The 20,860-nt window shown below is 39.5% G+C and overlaps 1 protein-coding gene across 6 annotated transcripts in view; it reads left to right on the top strand.

The window, feature by feature from the left end:
• Positions 1 to 20,860, top strand: part of LOC136874049 (F-box/LRR-repeat protein 20) — a 458,706-nt gene that overhangs the window by 236,591 nt on the left and 201,255 nt on the right. For all 6 annotated transcript variants that reach the window (XM_068227643.1, XM_067147555.2, XM_068227641.1 and 3 more), the window contains one exon: positions 14,139 to 14,268. In XM_068227643.1, coding sequence (XP_068083744.1) covers positions 14,139 to 14,268 — 130 coding nt within the window. The remainder of the gene's footprint in view (positions 1 to 14,138; positions 14,269 to 20,860) is intronic.

The raw sequence follows: 20,860 nt of genomic DNA, 5'->3' as shown, positions 1-20,860 counted from the left end.
GTGCAAAACAGAGTAACGCGTTAACATGAAGTTTTGCTTCCATCTAGGCAAAACAGCAATGGAAACACACGGAATGTTAGTGCAGGTTTACCACGCTTAAGCAGTGAGTAAAAGGTGAGTTTTCGACTGGTTTGAACACTTTGGAGATAGAAAGGAAAGTGTTAAGGATGAGGCGCTGTCGGGTCGACCAACCACAAGCACATCTCCAATCAACATCGAACGAGTGTGTCAGATGCTTGCGAATGATCTACAACTGTCCTTACGAATGATAGCAGATGAAGTGAGTATATGCAAGGACAGTGTAAAGACCCTTGTTCACAAACATTTGAAAAAGCGGAAGATTTGTGCCCGGTTTGGACCGCACAGCCTGACAGATGAGCAGAAGCAAACTCGGATGGAAACGTCGGGAGATTTCATTGATGTTTGTGACCAAAATCCGGAGTTGTTGAAAACCATCATTACAGGAGGCGAGTCGTGGTGCTACCAGTATGATCCGGAGACCAAGAGACAGTCAGTACCATGGTGTTTAGCGTCTTCTCCACCTCCCAAGAAAAGTCGGCGCACGAAGTCCAAGATTAAGACTATGCTGATCACCTTCTTCGACAACAGTGGTGTCATTCATCATGAATTTGTACCCCAGGGTACACCTGTCAACGCGGCATTCTACGAGGGAGTTTTGAAACAGCTATTGCAACGCATCAGATGGGTTCGGCGTGAACTGTACTGGAGTGGACATTGGAAGCTCCTCCACGACAATGCCCATCTGCACACCGTGATCTGCGTGACTCAGTTTCTTGCTGAACGCCAGGTGACTGTTCTTCCACACCCTCCGTATTTTCCGGATTTAGCGCCGGCAGATTTTTCTTTGTTCCCCATCTTAAATTAGCCCTGAAAGGCCACCGGTTCGACAGTGTAGCAGATATCCAACAACACATGACAAGGGTTCTCCGGGAGATTCCAAAAGAAGCGTTTGCTGTTAGCTTCCAGCAGCTTTACAGTCGATGTCAAAAGTTTATTGTACTTAACGGAGATTACTTTGAAGGCCAGTAAAGAAGTTTTGTGTGTAACTTGCGTTGTATTTATTTAATGAGACCATTCATCGAACTTTTCAGACATAGGTTGTATAAGCATACTTCAAAGACAATCTTAGCATGCACATGAACTTTTAAGACTTTAACAATCATTCCTCCCAATTTACGTACAGTAAATTGATTTAATTGATTTATCTCTCAATAATCATTAATTATGCCACTTGAAGGCTCACCATGTCTGAATACTTTGAATCGATATTGCAAAATTAAAAAATAAAAAAAAAAATCCTAAATTATCATTGGTGAAAATAAAAAAAATGGAAGACATTCTTTCAACAAATTCTCCAAATGTAGTCATTGGATATCGAACTGAGATCTTGTTATTGACAACTTCCTCGTAATCACTGATATATTTGCGTGAAGAAACTATGACATACATTTATTAAACAACTACCCATGCATAAACATTCATGCAAAAATGATCAGTAAGGTATTGAACTGAGGAGTTTATTTTAACACCAGTATCAAAAGCCCTATGGCATACTATCACTTACTAAATCAAGCTGGTCAGTATTGTAACTGGCTTTACGTTGCACGGACACAGATAGGTTTTATGGTGGCGACGAAGGGATAGGAAAGGCCTAGGATTGGGAAAGAAGCGGTCGTGGCCTTAATTAAGGTACAGCCCCAGCATTTGCCTGGTGTGAAAATGGGAAACCATGGAAAACAGTCTTCATGACTGCTGACAGGGGGGCTCGAACCCACTATCTCCCGGATGCAAGCTCACAGCCGCGCGCTCCTAACCGCACGGCCAACTCGCCCGGTCAGGTCAATATTGTACACACTAACATTATCTACTCTGCTAAAGAAATTATAATGTTATGAATAAAACACAGTTTTATTGCTCTAATTTATTTCAGGATGACCCAATAAATGCACACACAAATAAACACACACAATTCTATTGAACCATGAATGACCACACTTACTAATTGCTTCCTATTTACAAGTCTTTGTCCTCTTCACACAGCAGGGAGTATGGCTCTTTGGTATTACCTGAGACAGGAATAATCCTTTTTGGCATGCTCGTCTTACTTTCACTTCTCCAAGTCCAGGCACCCCACACAGCAGCTACGTGCAGACAGCTAGGTGTGAACACAGGTACTGGATACACAACTCATTATGACCGTTCCTTCGTTCGACTCCAGAGACAGTCCAGAAAAATACAGTAAGCTCCTTAGTACTGACAACTAAATAGCAACAGTCAGCAGGCAGTATTTACAGTATTCCATTCTGTACGTGACAATACTCTAACTCCAGTGGGACGCTGGCAGCAGCCAACGCTACTACAGCTACTGGCTTGACACTCCGATGCAACAACAACTACTCGTTCAGACTCCAGAGGGACACTGACGATAGCCAACACCACCGTCGCCCCAGCCTAGCCACTGAACATCAGCACTTACGCCAACACACTGACTCAAACTCTGACAGACTTTTCTCAGCTAGCCTCCTTTTACAGCTTGGGTGAAGATTACGGGAATATTCACAGTGTGGCTAAAGATGGAACATTCTCGTTGCACCTCCCAGAAATGCATGGGGAAACCCTCCAGTGTGACTCGGAGCTCTCAGTTTTTCTGACTCGCTAGTCCCTCCCAGGAAGTACTGAAATAGGCTACCACAGGGCAGGCAATAAATATTATCCCTCTTCAAGAGCTGATAGTCCCAATCTTCATGGCTGTTCCTTGGTGTAGTGCGAGTCAGTCCAGATGTACCATCTTCACGTTGCATTTTCGCCTCCGTCGTACTCTATACCTGACGTCATGTATTCTCCTCAGAGCATAGTAAAGGCCTCTCCACATCCTCTGGAGCTTGAGAGACAAGCCCACCTTCCTTAAGGGTTTACACAGCCACCCCACGTTGTTCTCGCGATTTTCGGCGGTGTTGGCTCGTTGGTCATACAGAGCCTTCAATTGGTCACACTCTATGCTTGAACTCTTCTGAACAGTGGCATGCACATCCTCCAGTCTCTTTGTCAGATCCAGGCAGTGGTGGTCAGTCAGGGCAGGATGGTCCTCAGGTTGGTTGAAGACTAAATCCACTGGAAGGTGCAGCTCTCTTTCACATGTTATCTCTGCTGGTGCTGGTGCTTATGATCCCTTTCGCACTGCAGACTGGTAAGCCAGGGGGACCAGGGGAAGGTGACCATTGCCCTCCCTGTGCGTTTCCATCCAGGTGTCACGGCTCCATTTTCTTTTGAACTCCACTGTGGTCATTCATCAGGGAACTTCGTGCTCGGCATCCTTCTTGGAATAGAACCTGCAGTCTTCTGGATAAGTGCATCACCTGTGGAACGTGCCTTATCTCATGGACACCCTCATTTACCTTTCTCTGCCCATCACCCATCTTCTTCTGGTCGTCTTCATTCTTCTTCTGGTCATTCTCAATCATCTTCTGACTGTCTTCCGTCTCGTGGTGGTCTTCCATTTCCTTGCGGCTGTTCTTTATCTTATTCTGGCTGAACTCTGTCTTCTAATGGCTGTCCTCCATCTTCTTTTGGCTTTCTTTCAGCCTTCTCTGGCCATCTTCCATCTTCTTCTGATCGTCTTTCATCTCCTTTTGGTCGTCTTCCTTCACATTCATAATCATCTTCTGGTTTTCATTTATCTTCTTCTGGCCATCTCCTTTATCAACCATCCAGGGCTCTATACTATCCTCTTCTGGTTTCTTCCATCTACTTACAGCCTCCTTCCAACTTCTCTATCATTTTCTGGCTTTCTTCTGTCTTTTTGCATCTTTATCATCTCACAAAGTGCATTTAACTGAGCCTCCATTTGCATGTGGCCTCTGGTCTCGACAGGGATGCAGAAAACTACCACAAGAGCAAACTGAATGATTTATATGTGTGTGTACTCACTATACACAGAATTTCTAGAATGTTCCTGGTCCTCTGATTCTCGCCTGTTTACAATGATGTATGGCATATGGGGGCTATTCCAACTTCTGACACTATTTTTGTTACGAAAAAAACACTGTCTGTTTTATCATTCTAATTTATTTCAGGGTGACCCAATATGCGCGCGTGCGCGCGCACACACACACACACACACGCACGCACGCACACACACAATATATTCTATTCAGTCACACTCCAGTAACTTCTGGCTATTTACAAGTCTCTGTTCTCTCCACAGTGGGCGGCCAGGTAAGTGGTCTACCTGGACGGGGCTATAATCCTTATTGACAGACTGGCCTTACTTCTCCAAGTCCAGTCACCCTACACAGCAGTTGCATGCTGACAGCTAGGTTTGAACACAGGGCTACTGGCCACAGAACACACAATGACTGTTCTTCGGTTCAACTCCAGACACAGTACAGTAATTCACACAGTCAAGTATAGTGAACTACTAAGTACTGACAATGAAACAGCAACAGTTCCACATTGCTAGCCAGCACTACAATATTCTGCTTAACAACAGCAGTTAACATTGCTCCAATTCTACTCACATCACTGTTCCTCGCACAGTAGTCCGAGGCAGTAGTTACGGTATTCTCTTCTATATGCGACAGTACTCTTAACTCCGGTGGGACACAGCAGCCAGCACTACTACAGACATCCTCAGTCCGTCTACACATTTGACACTCCAGCACAACAACTTCTTGTTCAGACTCCGGCGGGACACTGACGACAGCGAACACCACTTTCGCCCCATCTCAGCCGCCGAACTCCAACACACCTCACCGAGCTCGATAGCTGCAGTCGCTTAAGTGTGGCCAGTATCCAGTATTCGGGAGATAGTAGGTTCGAACCCCACTATCGACAGCTCTGACAATGGTTTTCCGTGGTATCCCATTTTCACACCAGGCAAATGCTGGGGCTGTACCTTAATTAAGGCCACGGCCGCTTCCTTCCCACTCCTAGCCATTCCCTGTCCCATCGTCACCATAAGACCTATCTGTGTCGGTGCGACATACGCAAATAGCAAAAAAAAAAATAAATAAATAAATAAATAAATAAATAAATAAATAGCAACACACTTCAACTGAACCTCTCAGAAAGGCACAGAGAAACCCTCCAGGCCAGCTGTAGCTCCCGGGTCATCTGACTTGCTAGTCTCTTCCCGAAAGCACCAAAAGGGGCTACCACAAGACCTCCACTTAACACTATCCACTATCCTCGATTTGAGTTTGCCCTGAGATATTCGCTGGATTTATCCTGCTACTGTCCTGGTTTATGAAAGGATTTGTGTTATTCATGGGATTAGCCATGTCCATCTTATTATCTGTTTTCGGAGTCGAAGTCGGGACTTCTCCAGACATCCGCTTCTCCAGTTGTCCTTGTCTCTCCAGTAATGTAGATGTGACAATATTGTGACTCTCGCCCTGAAGTTTGATCACCTTAAGCTCCTCAACAAGACTTTTAATTCCATCCTGAAGTTCACGCTTAGATGCTTCTGACTCGGCTTTTACTTCATTAATTTCCTTGTCCATTCTCGTTTTTATTTCTTTAAGACATGTCTGTGTCTCTTCAATAGTTTCGTAAAAGTATTCTAACCTTTCTGACGTGGTAACTTGAGAAACTTTTATTTCAGCTATTACTCCTTCTCCACCTGTTTCAAAGTCTCGTAAAGGCCGGTGAATTTTCTACTCCAAGCTGCTTAGTTGCTGTAAGATCCTCTGCGTTGTCTACAATTTTCTCTTCAATATTCTGACAATTTTTCTCTACCTCGTTTTTGTATTTATCAAGCCCATGTAGAACGTCTGTTTGAACTTTAGCTAGCCTCTCGCTTACTTCATTCGACATGGCTGCCAATGAACGGGTAATGCCTGCTTGTATTTCACCTTTGAGGTTTGAAAAATTCTGCTTGACTGCCACAAGTTCACTTTGAATGGATGCTATTTTACCATTAAATAGTTTCAGATCCATGTGCAGTTTATTAATGTTTTCGTCAGTTTTATTTTGTATTTCTTCCAATGCACTTTTGAAATCGGATTTAAATTTATCCTGTCCCTCGTTCAGTTCTAGTTTCAGTTTTTCACTGTTCTCGTTTAATTCCTGTTTTAATTTGTCATTATTTTCACTTAATTTCCACTCTAACTGGCTACTATTTTCACTTAATTCCTGTTTCAGTTTATCACTAAGTTCCTGTTTCAGTCTATCATTGCTATCATTAAGGTCCTGTTTTAAGCTGTCCTTCAAATTGCCTAAGACATTCTCCAAGAATGTACGCCACTCATCCATAACAATAAACTTTCTTACGAAACGGCAGTTCAGACCTCGGGGAGAATATTATTCGAGTATATAAACCAAAGTCCAGTTCCATGTTCACGAATGAATTAAGCTCGCCACCTTAGGGAAAGATTTGTATATTGTATTGATAATATTTAACTATCAAAAATCCGAAATATTGCGCAAATTCAATCGCATAAAAAAATGAATTTTCCTAATCTCACCAAGATTTTATTTCAAATATAAAACGCGGCCCTTCCTAACTTTAACTTAAGTGCTATCTGCGACATCGATCTAGGCTATTAAATGTTACCAAATAACCCAAAAATCTTATTGTCGCCGCATCTTGCTTTTGTCCAAATTTTGGACTACAAGATCGAGTCCTTAGATTGGCGTCGCCGATATATTTCGGGCCGAACACGTTCTGGGCACAAAATACAAATATATCGAGCCCATCACGTTCAAGGGCACCAAAAAAGATTACACCTTCCCCCGTTTTACCAGGTAGCTCAACTGCTGAGCGAGAGTCCCAGGGAGCGGAATGTTCCCTAAACGGCAACGCAAAAGTTTTTGAGGACAGGGATAATGTAAGGACTGGCGACAAATGAAAAACACTAAAAATGGGTTTTAACATTTATTAGAAAATTAGTAGTACTTTCCAAAAACCATCTATTTAAAATCTTGGAATAAATAATTAATTCTTCCCTGCTGGAATTCATCCGAAATTTTTCACCAAATTACAGTCTGCAAAGATATGAAACTGAATTTTACTAAATCGCATTAGAAAATTAATTATCTCCTTATTTGAGAAAATCCTATCTCAATATATCAAAAACCTGATTTTTAAATCATTAATTGAATTGACAATATTTTTGCTATTTACTCATAAATCAATGAAACTTTCACCTCATAGCAAAAACCAAATAATCATTTTTTTTGATTAAATATTATTCTGATAAGTTATTTATACTTTAAATTACTTAATTAAATTAGTTTGAAATCCTTCATCCAACATATTATATTTTTAATCTTGTATAAATCGACTCAATGTTGTGCACAACTCATAATAAAATGCTTAAAATTTACGATGTATTAGGTTACTCTTTTTACACTTTGTGAGCTTAGTTCATTGACATGATCCTTGCTTAAACATCTTCCTCGAAGCACAAGATCCTAATCTATCTTATTTTACCATAAAATCACTTAAAGATTTATAACTGAGTCAAATTGGCTTACCGCAAAACATCAAAAAATCGAAGAAATTTACGCGTATTGCGTACCCATATCATGATGAAATATCGCCATGAAAAATCCTATTTACAAAATATCATCCATTCATCCATCTCACATTCAAGCTTAGGTCCACGGCAATATTATCAAATAAATTTAACTAAACCTAGCCCTTGATTTTTATTTTTGTAATTATTTGAAATTTGAGAAAATTTCCCGATGACGGTGTCATATAAGGACTACCATTACGATCATTTGACTTGTGATGGTATCAGGATTATCACTTTTCAATGAAATAGAATTCACAACGATGTTCCAGGAGAATTTTACAATAGAAATCATCACTAAGAATTCCTTAAATTTGCCTACAGTCTCAGATAAATAAGCATTCGCGTATGCGGTCCACGAGTCACGACTTCAATATTATTATTCTCCTATTCTCTCAAAACATCGACCAATATGTGCTTCCCAAGAAGTTATGTTCAAAGACATACTCTCTTCCTTAATCGACTCATGTAACGGACACACAAATAATATCCTATCATAAAATCCATTTACAAGTCTCAAAATCCAAAATATCAGCAAATGTAAAAATGTGAACCTTCAAGTCACGACCATATTCCAGGCCTACATCTACTTCAAATAGAGCACATATTAATCACTCGTAAGCACAGTAATAATTATACTCATGACCCTTACATATTCTTTTAGACCGTAACGTCAATATTATTATTATTATTATTATTATTATTATTATTATTATTATTATTATTATGCGCGCGCGGTCGCGTCATCGTAGGCTATGGCTTAATGAAATCATAGATGACTCTATCCTATCTCGAATGGATCAAATAATTTTATCACTCTCTTATGTTAATTCTGGGACAGTGAGAACATGTCACGAAGCACGCACTCAAGTAAGACAAAATACAGGTCCCAAGTACACTCTCTCACACATCAAATTCTACCAACACCAATGAAAGAAGAATGAAATTTCTAACTACAAAGACTAGTAGAAATTATCGCCAATATCTAAACAAGGACTACGTCTACAATATTATTACAACAGATGAACAGAAAAAATAGTTTGAAATCTTATCTGTAGTGGACATGGCTTCTGGACTCGGCTGATGATCAGTTAAAATGGATCAGGTTTCATCTCGAGTAATACTTTCCCCTTGGCTGAATGATGCCTCACATTTTAGTTATTCATGGCTGCAGCAGATGAAGACTTGGAACAGTTATAGATTCCTTTGTAACGTTGAGGTTCCATCCTTCGAAATAATTCAGGACTGCTTGCGATCTTTCGTCTTCTGGTAAAAAGCTGAAACTAATAAATTTGTTTTAGTAATAATTCCAAACACACACACTCGATTCTTTATGATGGCACAGTTCTACGTACTTTAATGTTCCTCAGATTATTAATGAAATCTGAACTGCGATGTTTCAAACAAATATTACAATTTAAAATTTCCTCAGAAGCAGAAATATTGCCATCTTTCGTCAAATTGATGCCTATAATTTCCAACGTCGTGTAGGTCGTCTCCCAGTAGTACAGGCAATTTTATTTTATGAAGACAAGTTCTTGCAAGAAGCAATTAGCCAGGTAAAACAGCTAAAGTCAGCGATGCGAAGAAAAGTAAGGAATAAAGAGAGCAAATTTCCCCAGATACACGGGTATTTATTTCTTCAAGACGTAGGTGTGTCTGTTAGTTGAATCCCATTGGTTGAAATCTTGCGATCGAGCTAACCTTCCAATCCAATTGATGAAATATCATGACGTATCAATTCTCAAAGTATTGATCGCCCTTGGCCTGGTAAACCTGTAGTCACGTGTCACACAGCTGGGGTCTAGAACAAGACACAAAAAACCCAAGACTGCTGCCGGCTCGTCGGGAAAAACCTGTTCTGCCGCTGGCGAGCGGAGACAGTGCAGAGTTGAAATCTCCTTCCTGAATGATAAATTAATGCATTGTTCCACCCCGATAATAAAATATTCTTCCCATACAGCCTAATTACCAATTTTCAAGGGTACAGTACCCCTTGATTTCCGCTACCTCTTCTAGGATCTTCTTGTGTGGTTTTTCTTTGCCATTCCTACCCAGTACTTTGGCTTCAAATATATTCTGCAGGAAATTGTTGTGTTGGAGAAGATCCTCTTCTGTACTGTTGCTAGAAGATGCCTCGAAGTGTTTATTTCTTTAAACACTTCTCCAAACATGTTTCAGTTGCCATGCATTGTGATTTCTACATCCAAGAGCCAGGCAAAAATTGCCCACCACCACTTTTCCCTTGTATTCCTACTCACACATCTGTCAAGTTATGACCTTTACAGTCAGTACTTCCCATACCTATATTCTACTGAGAAACTACGTATGGCTGAGACACTCAGACTTCTCCACCTCTAGCCTGTCCTTTTTCTTTCACATAACGAGGTACCTGTTTTTCAGGGTGCACTCCATAACTTGACATGCTACAGTTATAACTGAATTATCTACCCAATGGCAAACCTGAACACCTTCCTCCAAGCTCTTTCGGTAATCACGTGTACCCCGTTTTTCTTTTTTCATGGTAGTTAAAGATTTCAGATTAGTCTTTAGGAATGCAATTTCCTGGAAGTGTGCCTGTAGCACCATATCCCTGTGCACTAAGGTGTGTTAGCAATCCCATTCCAGTGAAGAGAATATCAAAGTATTATTTGAAGGGTAAATTGTTCAGATCAGTCGAAAATTATTCAGCATTGTTACAAAGGGGACTGTGCACTTCCAAAATTCTGCTTCATACTGGGCATTTGCGTTAGGATTTTTTCTTTGGCATACTTCAGAATCTACAAGATATCCATGACGATTGTTTAGGCACCATACCTTGAAACCAAACCGAATAGGTTTTCCTTGAATAAATTGTTGACAGAAATACCTCCCTAAATATGCTACCATACACTCATCATATGACAAGTGCTCTTCACCTTGAAAATTTTCTATGAAAAGATCGCGTAGAAGGTCAATTAGAGGTTTCAACTTCCACATTTTGTCATTGAAATTTGAATTTGTGTTGTCAGCACAGTGAATGAAATGGCAAATTTCAAGAAACCTGTGTCACTCCATAGTATTTACCACTATAGAATTGTGCACATCACCCGCATCCTCCCAACATGATCTCTTCTAACATTATTGTCTCCAGATAAAATCAAAATTGCAAAGAAATCTTTCATTTCTTGCCGAGTAATATTTGGGGAAGGACAGTTTAAAAAGCTGGCATATTTGTTAGATTCAGAAACTGTGATCAAAAATGTAATCTTTAAAAATTGACTCAGACAGTTCAACACACAATTTTTCTCAAAGCTCAGTGAAGTCACTGTTGTGAAATATTCCTGAATGTGTGCTGGGGTTTTGCTTTTCCCATTTTGTAGGAATTTGAGGTACCTTTTTGGGTCTTACCTTTTCCAGCTCAGCTTGATCCAATTTGACACGCACATCTTCAAAGTCTTGATAGACAGTTGTAGTTTCTAGGGTCAAAGCTGGTTACTAGGTAAATTGTCAACAAAGCCACCTCCATCTTCATCCCCACTGTCTTCGTCTGGAAAAACTGCAACGTCTAGAGGCTCAATGAATACCTCTTCTACATCGGAAAGTTCATGAATTTCCAACAAGTTGGGTACTTCCCGCAATGAAATTCTCCTAGAAAAAATGTATGAACCCATAAGCAAATGAAAAGACAGGATGAATAACTGCATAAAAAATTCATGTCAACAAGAAAACCACAGTAGCAGTGTCAATTTTATATGAAAATCTTACTCTGTATGATTAAAAATGGTAAAATTAAATCAAATATACATTATTATGCATTGCATTGCTAGAATGAAATGAATGGAAAGGAACATCAGAACTACAATTACAGGCAGAGGTGTGCTGGGCAGAAAGACAGCACTTCCACCCAGCGTTCCAAATAAGTACCACCAAACTTCTTCAAATGAAAGGACACCAATCATCACCAAGACATATCTTAGCCATTGTACCTTAGTGAAAAATATAGCACAACAGGGTCTATATGAATAACTATATAAATAAAACAGGAGCATGTCCTCGGACACTCCCAGCACTAAAAAGCCATACGCCATTTCATTTTGTGACCTTGTAAAGTACTCGTAATGAATACGTTGCATGCACGAACATGTGTGTGTGTGTTTTCCTCGCTCCACGTGGCTGTAGCGTCTCCAAAAGTTCACTAGTAGCAATGTTCTCCCTGACACATCTCCAAGCATTTCTTAGTTACCACAGCCTCGTTCAAAATTAGAGCCTTTGGATTGGCTACCGAGAGGCCAGTACAAAAAATAGCGCTCTCTCTTATTCATCCACATTGATGAATTACAATCTTCAGCCTATACTTCTCAATTGTACCCCAGGTTTTCAAACCACTTGTTGCAACACTTTCACCCAACTTCAACTGTCTTTACTGTTAGTGTCACTGTTTCCCATGTTGCACAGTCTTGCGCAATCTTCACTGCTATGCCATATGTACAGATTCTTATCGAAATTAAAAGTTATACAAATATAATAATATATAGCACATGTACAATAATTCCTAGCTACAAATCCTACTCGTAATATTATGTTCTTGCATTTTAACTTAACAAAATACCAGGCGAGTTGGCCGTGCGCGTAGAGGCGCGCGGCTGTGAGCTTGCATCCGGGAGATAGTAGGTTCGAATCCCACTGTCGGCAGCCCTGAGGATGGTTTTCCGTGGTTTCCCATTTTCACACCAGGCAAATGCTGGGGCTGTACCTTAATTAAGGCCACGGCCGCTTCCTTCCAACTCCTAGGCCTTTCCTATCCCATCGTCGCCATAAGACCTATCTGTGTCGGTGCGACGTAAAGCCCCTAGCAAAAAAAAAAACTTAACAAAATCACATGATTTTTCACTACCTTAAATTACGAATTATTTTACGAAAATTTTCTAACATAAAATCGGGAGATCGTACTCAGGTAGGGTTACAAATTGTACACAGTAAGAAACTCTAAATGGGGATATTAGTTGTGTATAATGTTGGATGATCTTACCCTAGACAGAGTAAAATAAAATGTATATATGAGTTGTAAGTTAAACCTATGGCAGGTATCCACTTGTAAACAAACTAGTAGCTTGTGCAGTATTTTTGTGATTCTGGAGTGTCTAGGTGATACAGAGTGAAGTTGCCACATGTTGCCAATCGCCAGTAGGTGGTGGTATTCAACAAATGTCTCCTTCCTGTATATGGCATAGAAATGTTTCCAGGATGTTTGTTTACAATAAGAGCTGTGACATAAGAAAAGAAAAAAAGAAATTGGAGAAAACATTTTTGTGATTTAGCCTGGATTTTAAGGCTGTAAATGATTATTTATTCAAACTGAAGTCTGTGGAAAAAAATGCATGAATAACAAACATAATAAACATTTAAAAAGTGCAGTAAACATTATGAAAAATGATCATATTCAAACAAGGTTAATGGATCTATTAAAATACAAAATATGACTGACATACTCGTCACCTTTATTTGGGGCGGCTTCAAGACATTGGGCATCCTTCTTGTTGGATGAGTGTTTTAATGTTTGGAGTCAGGGTCTGTGTACTGGTTATTTTTGGATAGGTTTTGAGGGAACATGTAACATGGAAGAATGAATCTTGCTTATATATGATTTCAGGCTAGAAAACAACGGTTCACAGTGGTACTGAGCACACTGAAGAGTTTGGCAATCAGTCTGTGTATGTATGGAAACCTCTCTCTAGAAATGTTTTGGTAGAAATTGTGAAGACTTTGGATTCGGTCGGCAGAGAGTGACGGGTTGTGAATGGTGTGAGGAAAACATTGCCCTCGAGTTACAGCAGAAAAGAAATGTCTCTGAGCTTATCTTGGGCAGTGTGAGAGCTTTGTTACCCAATGTGAGCCAGGCCTGCTGTAGAATCTCTTGAAGTATTCCTTTAGAAAATACTTCTGTTTTAAATTGTTACCTTTCATGTCAACTTTTCTAATTGTTTCACTGATAATTACTTATGTTCAGTTACTAGCATCAAGGAAAGGAGCGTAGAGAATGTTTTTGTCATATAAATGAAACGCCCTAAGATGCAAAATTTTATGCATATGACATCAGTGGATTGTAATTTATGATGAATGTTTTTAAAATGGAAGTTTTTCCCTTTAAACAAATCTGAAATCTTACAAGATGTACATTGAGACTTGCATGTTCTCTTGCAAACAAGAACATGCAATACAGGAGCAAGTACAGATTAAAAATACTCTCTCAAAGCATGGGAAGTACAGTGTGTAATATAGAAGTCTGTCATTTACAAAACATAATAAAAATAATAATATAAAATTACATTAAAAACTATGGGGTAGAAGTATAACTGTTGAGAAAGAATACTGGAATAGAAATCAATGGTAGGTTTAGTTAACTGCTGGACAGGTAGAATTTCTGAAATGAGTGGACATCTACTGCAACATTAATCTCAATCCTGAATGATAGTTAAGATATAAAACTGCAGAATTATTTACTGGAATACTCATTATGAATGGATATAATTTATTGTTCTTTGGTTCTAATGATTGATTACCTTTTGATCCTCCTCCTTTTCAGCCTCAGTTTTTTACATTAATTTGTTCTGTTCACAGGATATTCTCTTACCTGGATGTTGTGTCATTATGTCGTTGTGCACAAGTATCTAAGGCCTGGAATGTTCTGGCTCTAGATGGTAGCAACTGGCAACGTATTGATCTCTTTGACTTCCAAACTGATGTGGAAGTAAGTAAGTCTACAGTTTAATGGATTATCATCCACGAATTTTCTCCGTTGTTTGTTGTGCATTGAGTTTGGCAAAGTACAGAGTTGAGATATCATCAAATTTCAGAAGAACACTATTGGTGATGAAGTTAGACATGTTCCTGCCTTGAACCAAGACCAACTACAGTATATCAGACCTTAATGCAGCTATTGATATTAGCTAAAATGGCACCCCGATCAGTTTGTTCAAATCTAAACATGAGCATGTTTAGTTCTTTTTGTTGGTTTGGTTTGATTAGGAAACGTTAGTGTAGTGATGTTTTTATTGAAATTTGGTTTTAAAACTATTTTTATATATTAGGACATGTCAGTCGTATTGCATGCCTGGATGTAATTCATATTACAGCAGATGCACTTTCATTCAGATCAAGTGTACTTAACGCATCGTGACTATTTCGTAGTTACGTGTAATATATTAGGCTGCATTAAACCATTCAAGGATAAATTTGTCAATAGCTGTTTATTTTTCAGATAAGGCCAAAACTCTGTGTTGTTACCAATCCTAGTACATTTCTCAATTACTATACCTTTTGAGGATTTTAAAAGTGAGGTTATAAAAAGTGATAAAGCTATTCATTTTATCTGTGAATGAAGATTATATTCTCTTTGTTAAAATTAGAGGATAAGGTATCAATTGATATAGCGTCACAGTACGTAGGCCATTTACATTGCCAACGATTTGGGTGTTCAAGTGCTTTATACGAAAAACCATATGCTACCAGAGAACTTCAAATTGATTCTCCTATTGATTATCTGAAGTCAAACAGATGTAGCAGTTTGGTGGATCATTATCAGAATCATTCTTATGAGAGAATTGAAATTCGTGACAAGGTTATGTTTAATACCAATATAAATGTTCCGTTATTGGACATTATAAATTTTCCAGCTAACTCATTCCTGGTGCCAGCGTTTTGCCCTCGTGTGCCAGGTTGGGCTCATCAATCAGTTGGTACGTAGCACACCTACCAAGACGCTGGCTGGTGCATACCATGAAGGCCACTGCGTAGGCTACTTGGAGCCACCGGCAGTGCCAATGCACTATGAGAGACTTTGTCTCTTTACCAAAATTTGATACCTGCTTGGCATTCTCATAGGGAATCTGAAATCTATATCAACATCTATATCATCTGATAGTACTGCTTTACCTTTCACCTCTCCCCTTACATCAAACTCCCATCAACCTCCCCTCCTAGTCAGTCCTCAGCGGTCTTCGAGGACGTCACTCCGTTAGCTTTAACACTGAGGTGGAGTGGTCGATGCAGGATGGGCAAGGAGGTGAGTGACCAGATGGGCACTCAGTTTCAATTGAAGTGTTTTCTTTAGTTAACTCATATATTTTTTTCCTTTTAGGCCCATATTGTCAACACACAATCAAGTTCAACCTTCCTCATCTAATCACAAAAACTATTTTATGTACAATATGCATATAATTTTATTTGCATAGCCACTCATGTTGTTTCATAATTGGGCAATTCTATGCATATAACAACATTTTAATCTGTGTTTTAACTGGACTTCATGATTCATATCATATTCATGCTGCACCATTTTAAGATTCAAGATTGACAAGACGCCAGCATGCTGCGTCACGAGTATTAAAGACTTTTCATTATGTAGCCCTTTTGGTATTACACAACATAGAAATTAAAACGTAATAATAATAATAATAATAATAATAATAATAATAATAATAATAATTCATGGCATGAAGGAGAATAATAATTTTTAAACCAGATCAATTAACCTCGAACACATGTGCATGATTAATGCAGAAAACGGAAGAATGTAATTATCAGTTTAGGCAACATGAAAACTAAAGGAACGGAAGTAGGAAGCGGCGGGACCCTAGGCAGGGCGTTGGAAGGTACGGGCATTACTGGTGAAACGAAATTAGCGGTGATTTGATATACGTATTACATTTTAATGAAATAATGAGGATGATAAATTAAATAACATTATACTCTGAACCATCAATGATGCAAGTTTAACACAACAAATTTAGAGAGACGCATACCAGCTTCACGGCGGTGAGTTTGAAAACATACCAGAAGTAGGAATAGTTTAACACAATTAAGAAAAGTAACACATGTTCACAAATGATGCCTACATGTTAAGACATCATAATAATAATAATAATAATAATAATAAAAGTAACACATATTCACAAATGATGCCTGCATATTTAGACATGATAATAATGGAAAAGTAACACATGATGAAAGAAGGGAAAGGTAAAAATAATTAACACCTTAACTCAGAGCCTGTTCAGGAAGCAGCCTTTCCTAAAACACTTTAGAACAAGGAGCTTGTACCGAACGAGAATATATTAAGAGCAAACTAAATTACGAGAGGCATACCCTGGGGAAAATTGAAATTTACACATTTATATAATTACAACCAAAGAAAAGGGAAATCAAATTTTACATATAAAGCAATTTACAAAACCAAAAGAAAAGGGAAGTGCCTTTAACACAAAATGAATATGACTAGCCGCGAGGGCTAAGTCATGCGAAATTAAATTTGGTGAATGGGTGAAATTTCGGCAGACTCCGAGGGTAAAGCAGATTAAATTAAAGCTACATTTGAAACTTGAAAATATGAAATAACAAGGAGATAGAGCTTACCTTGGAGGCCTGAAGATGGTTTTCCGTGGTTTCTCATTTTCACACCAGGCAAATGCTGGGGCTGTACCTTAATTAAGGCCATGGCCGCTTCCTTCCAACTCCTAGGCCTTTCCTATCCCATCGTCGCCATAAGACCTATCTGTGTCGGTGCGACGTAAAGCCCATAGCAAAAAATTACCTTGGAGGGCCGGGGACCCATCAGGTGGGAAGACAACTTCACCCGTTGCCTGTCAGAACTACAGGACGACCGGAAATTCCTCGAAGCATCCTACAGACCTTACACGTGCAAGTACACCATGTCTAAAAAGTTATAAAAACCCTATTTTTACAGAAAACGATTTATACATAAAATCCACATTTTTAAAAAAAAACCTCTTTTTAAAATATTACACTTCGAAGTCCAACAAATAAACATATGAACATACAAAGATAACATACGGTACTTCTTTTCTTCCCACAGTCCTTTTTTTTTTCCTAAGTTCGATAAATATTTCTTACAATCGTGGCATACTCCCCTCCCCAAAAACTCGGCATACCTCGAGACAAAATTTATTACACTTTTTGGCAGTCATGTTTTCTGTGCTGAATGTCCAAAATATTAAAATGTCACTATATCAAATGTTCTTCATTAAGTTGTGGTATTCCTAAAATTACATGTAAATACAACATAGCAAGATTCAACCCTGTGAAAATATTTAATGTTCATTTATTATGTCCACTGAAAAATAACATCATAAAATATAACCTTGTGAAAAAAGAAATATATAGAATCTTGTGAAAGTATTTAATGTTCAACACTTAAGTCCACTGTAAAGGTATATTCAATTGTTAACGTAGGTCATATTCACTTTCTGTAAGAAGGTATCCACTACCTTCTTCCTGTCAAGGTCTGAAATAAGTAGATTTTGTACTAGTTTTCAGTCTGTTATTCCTATAACAGAGTGAAAACTAGTACAAAATCTCTGAATCGCTGAATATGCTGCTGCCGACACGGCCGTTGCCACCAGCCTCCATGTAAATTTAGTTCCAACTCTGTGCACAGGCAAGTTGTAGTGTGGCCCATCAATACTTTGAGCCAACGAGTGTCAGGCAGCGAAATGGGGCACAGTCTAGCACGATTGCCGCCACCTGGACATCTGGCCGCCGGGTTGCTGTGTTGGGCGCTAGTACCCCTCCAATAGGCACATCAGGTTACTGTCAGGTAGAAATAAAGTGGTTGCCATCTGGACATCTGACCACTGGTGTTGGACGATAGTCGCTAAGACGTACAAAGTGCCCCTCAACTAGGCACGTCAGGTTGTCAGGTAGAAATAAAGTTTTCGCCAACTGGACATCTGACCACTGGGTTGTGGTGTTGGACAGTAGAGCCCAAGACATTCAACGTGCCTCTCCACTAGGCACAACAGGTTGAAACAGAGATTGCAGCCCCCTCCAGCCACTGCAACATAAATTCATAGGCAGCAGACAGGGAATTCAAAAGCCAAAGCCACCTCGGTGGACAAAAGCTACGAGCCACCTGAACTGGTGTCTCCCTGACCTCCATCGGGAGATCCCCTTCCACAGAACTGGGACTGCCCGAGCCCCCCTGGGGCAAGCATTATTAATAATTTCAAAAAAAACAATAGTGAAAGATTAAAATAAAATCTGCCAGAGTTTACCCTTATGCCAGAATATTTTACAAGGGATCCCTAGTTATGAAAATGAATGAAGATCTTAACCTTACCTAAAAGACATTATACTAAATTATACCTAGCATGGTCTCAAACGACCATCCTTATTACAACAAAAGAATTCCTAATTAACCTATAAAATGTCCAATATAGCCGGCCGGCTCTTTACCCCAAAAATTTGCTTATAACTAAGATTATTTAAGGTACCTAAATGTTTTCTAAAGTACCATCTCTGAACTAGGGGATCTTAACCTGAGATAAATGAACTCGACTGATCCTCTTCTTCTCAGGATCGCTGACTAATAATGACACAGGGGTTAGATATTTCAAAATTGTGCAGGGACTTCGAAATCTGGGGGCCAACTTACTAATGACATGGTCCGCAGCACTGCTCATAGAATAAGTTGGTCGTGTGGTTAGGGGCATGTGGCTGTGAGCTTGCATCCGGGAGATAGTGGGTTCGAATCCCACTGTCGACAGCCCTGAAGATGGTTTTCCGTGGTTTCCCATTTTCAAACCAGGCAAATGCTGGGGCTGTACCTTAATTAAGGCCACGGCCTCTTCCTTCCAACTCTCAGGCCTTTCCTATCCTATCGTCACCTTAAGATCTATCTGTGTCGGAAAGCGACAAAAAACCACTAGCAAAAAAAGTAGTCTTTACATAAACCTAGTCACCCACAGACAGATTGTGCGGTCTTCACCCTGGCTACGTTGAACTTTAGCGTAATAAACTTTCAAATTTTTATGTGAGCGGTGCCAAGCAGCACGGATCGTTTCTGGATTTGCTGCATTAGGTAAAAGATCGTTAATGGACCACAGATTAGAAAGTGGAGAATTGGGGGTGAACGCTAGCATCAGTGAAGCAGGAGTTTGCTTATGACTTTCATGAATGGCAGTGTTGAAAGCAAATGACAACCAATTAAGTGATGAATCCCACTTATAGTGGTCAGCAGAATGGTAGGCAATACGAGCAGATCTAAGATTTTGATTGACTCTTTCAGCATAATTAGGCCTTGGATAATAAGGAATAGTAGTTACATGAGAAATTGACAAATCAAAACAGAAATTGCAGAATTGCACAGAGGTAAAAGCTCTGGAATTGTCACTCACCAAAAATTGACAGGGTCCAAATGAAGCAAAGATCTGTTTCAGGCAAGAAATGTTAGTGTTAGCATTAGCTATACAAGTTGGGAACAGCCATATAAAACGCAAGAACACAGGAACACACAAGTATGAAATGATGGCCGGTCCGTGATCGCGAGAAAAGACTGATGTAATCAATGAATAATCTATCCATAGGGTGGGAAGCTTGCTCAGATGATAACAGAGCTAGGCGAGTATTAGGAGCAGGTTTACTAGTATTACAGGTTTTGCAAGATTTGACCAAGGTACGGTTTTCACCATCCATGGATTTCCAAATGAAATGTTTACGGGTTTTGTCCCTAGTTTTGAACACACCGAGATGTCCACCGACAGGGGATTCATGGAAATATTTAAAAGGAGCAGGAACCAAGTTAGCTGGAACTAAAATTTTGGGGTCTCTGCGAACGCAAGCAGAACAACACAGAACACCATTCTTAAGAACATAAGGTTTGACATGTTCACCACATTTAATCCTGTCAATAATTGCCTTTAATTCAGCATCCTCTTCCTGATGTTTACCAATATCTTTGAAAAGAAAAGGGGAATTAGTGAGAACTACATTAACAAAAGCCAAAACTTATTCAGGAGAGGGATCTACAGGCTCTGATTGAGGATCAGAACTGCCATGATAGAACATCTTAGTGAGACTATCAGCAACAACGTTTTCAGTGCCACGAATGTGACGAGCTTCAAATTGAAAAGCTGAGGTGCGTACTGCCAATGCGCAAGTCGACCAGTCCTTCTTGGTTTGGCCAGTACCCAACTCAGTGCTTGATTATCTCTTTCAAGATCAAAAGGGAGGTGTTCAAGGTAAATTCCAAATTTTTCTAAAGAGAAAACATCAGTTAAGGCTTCTAATACATAGATCGAATAGTTGCGTTCAGCAGGATTTAGACTACGGGAAGCATAAGAAATTGGACGACGTCCCTCTTCAAATTCCTGAAGGAGAACACCAGATATACCTGTAGATGAGGCATCGGTTTGAAGAATGAAACGTTTAGAAAAATATGGCATAGCCAGTACAGGAGCATTACAAAAGGCAGATTTCAGGTCATAGAAAGCTTCAAGTTGGGCATCACCCCACTCAAATTTAGCATCTTTTCTCCTCAAGGCATT

This window comes from Anabrus simplex, chromosome 5, assembly GCF_040414725.1.
Source record: "Anabrus simplex isolate iqAnaSimp1 chromosome 5, ASM4041472v1, whole genome shotgun sequence".
In the NCBI taxonomy this organism is placed as follows: Eukaryota; Metazoa; Arthropoda; class Insecta; order Orthoptera; family Tettigoniidae; genus Anabrus; species Anabrus simplex.
Note: the sequence above shows the minus strand (reverse complement) of the source record. Positions and strands in the feature narration are given on the sequence as shown.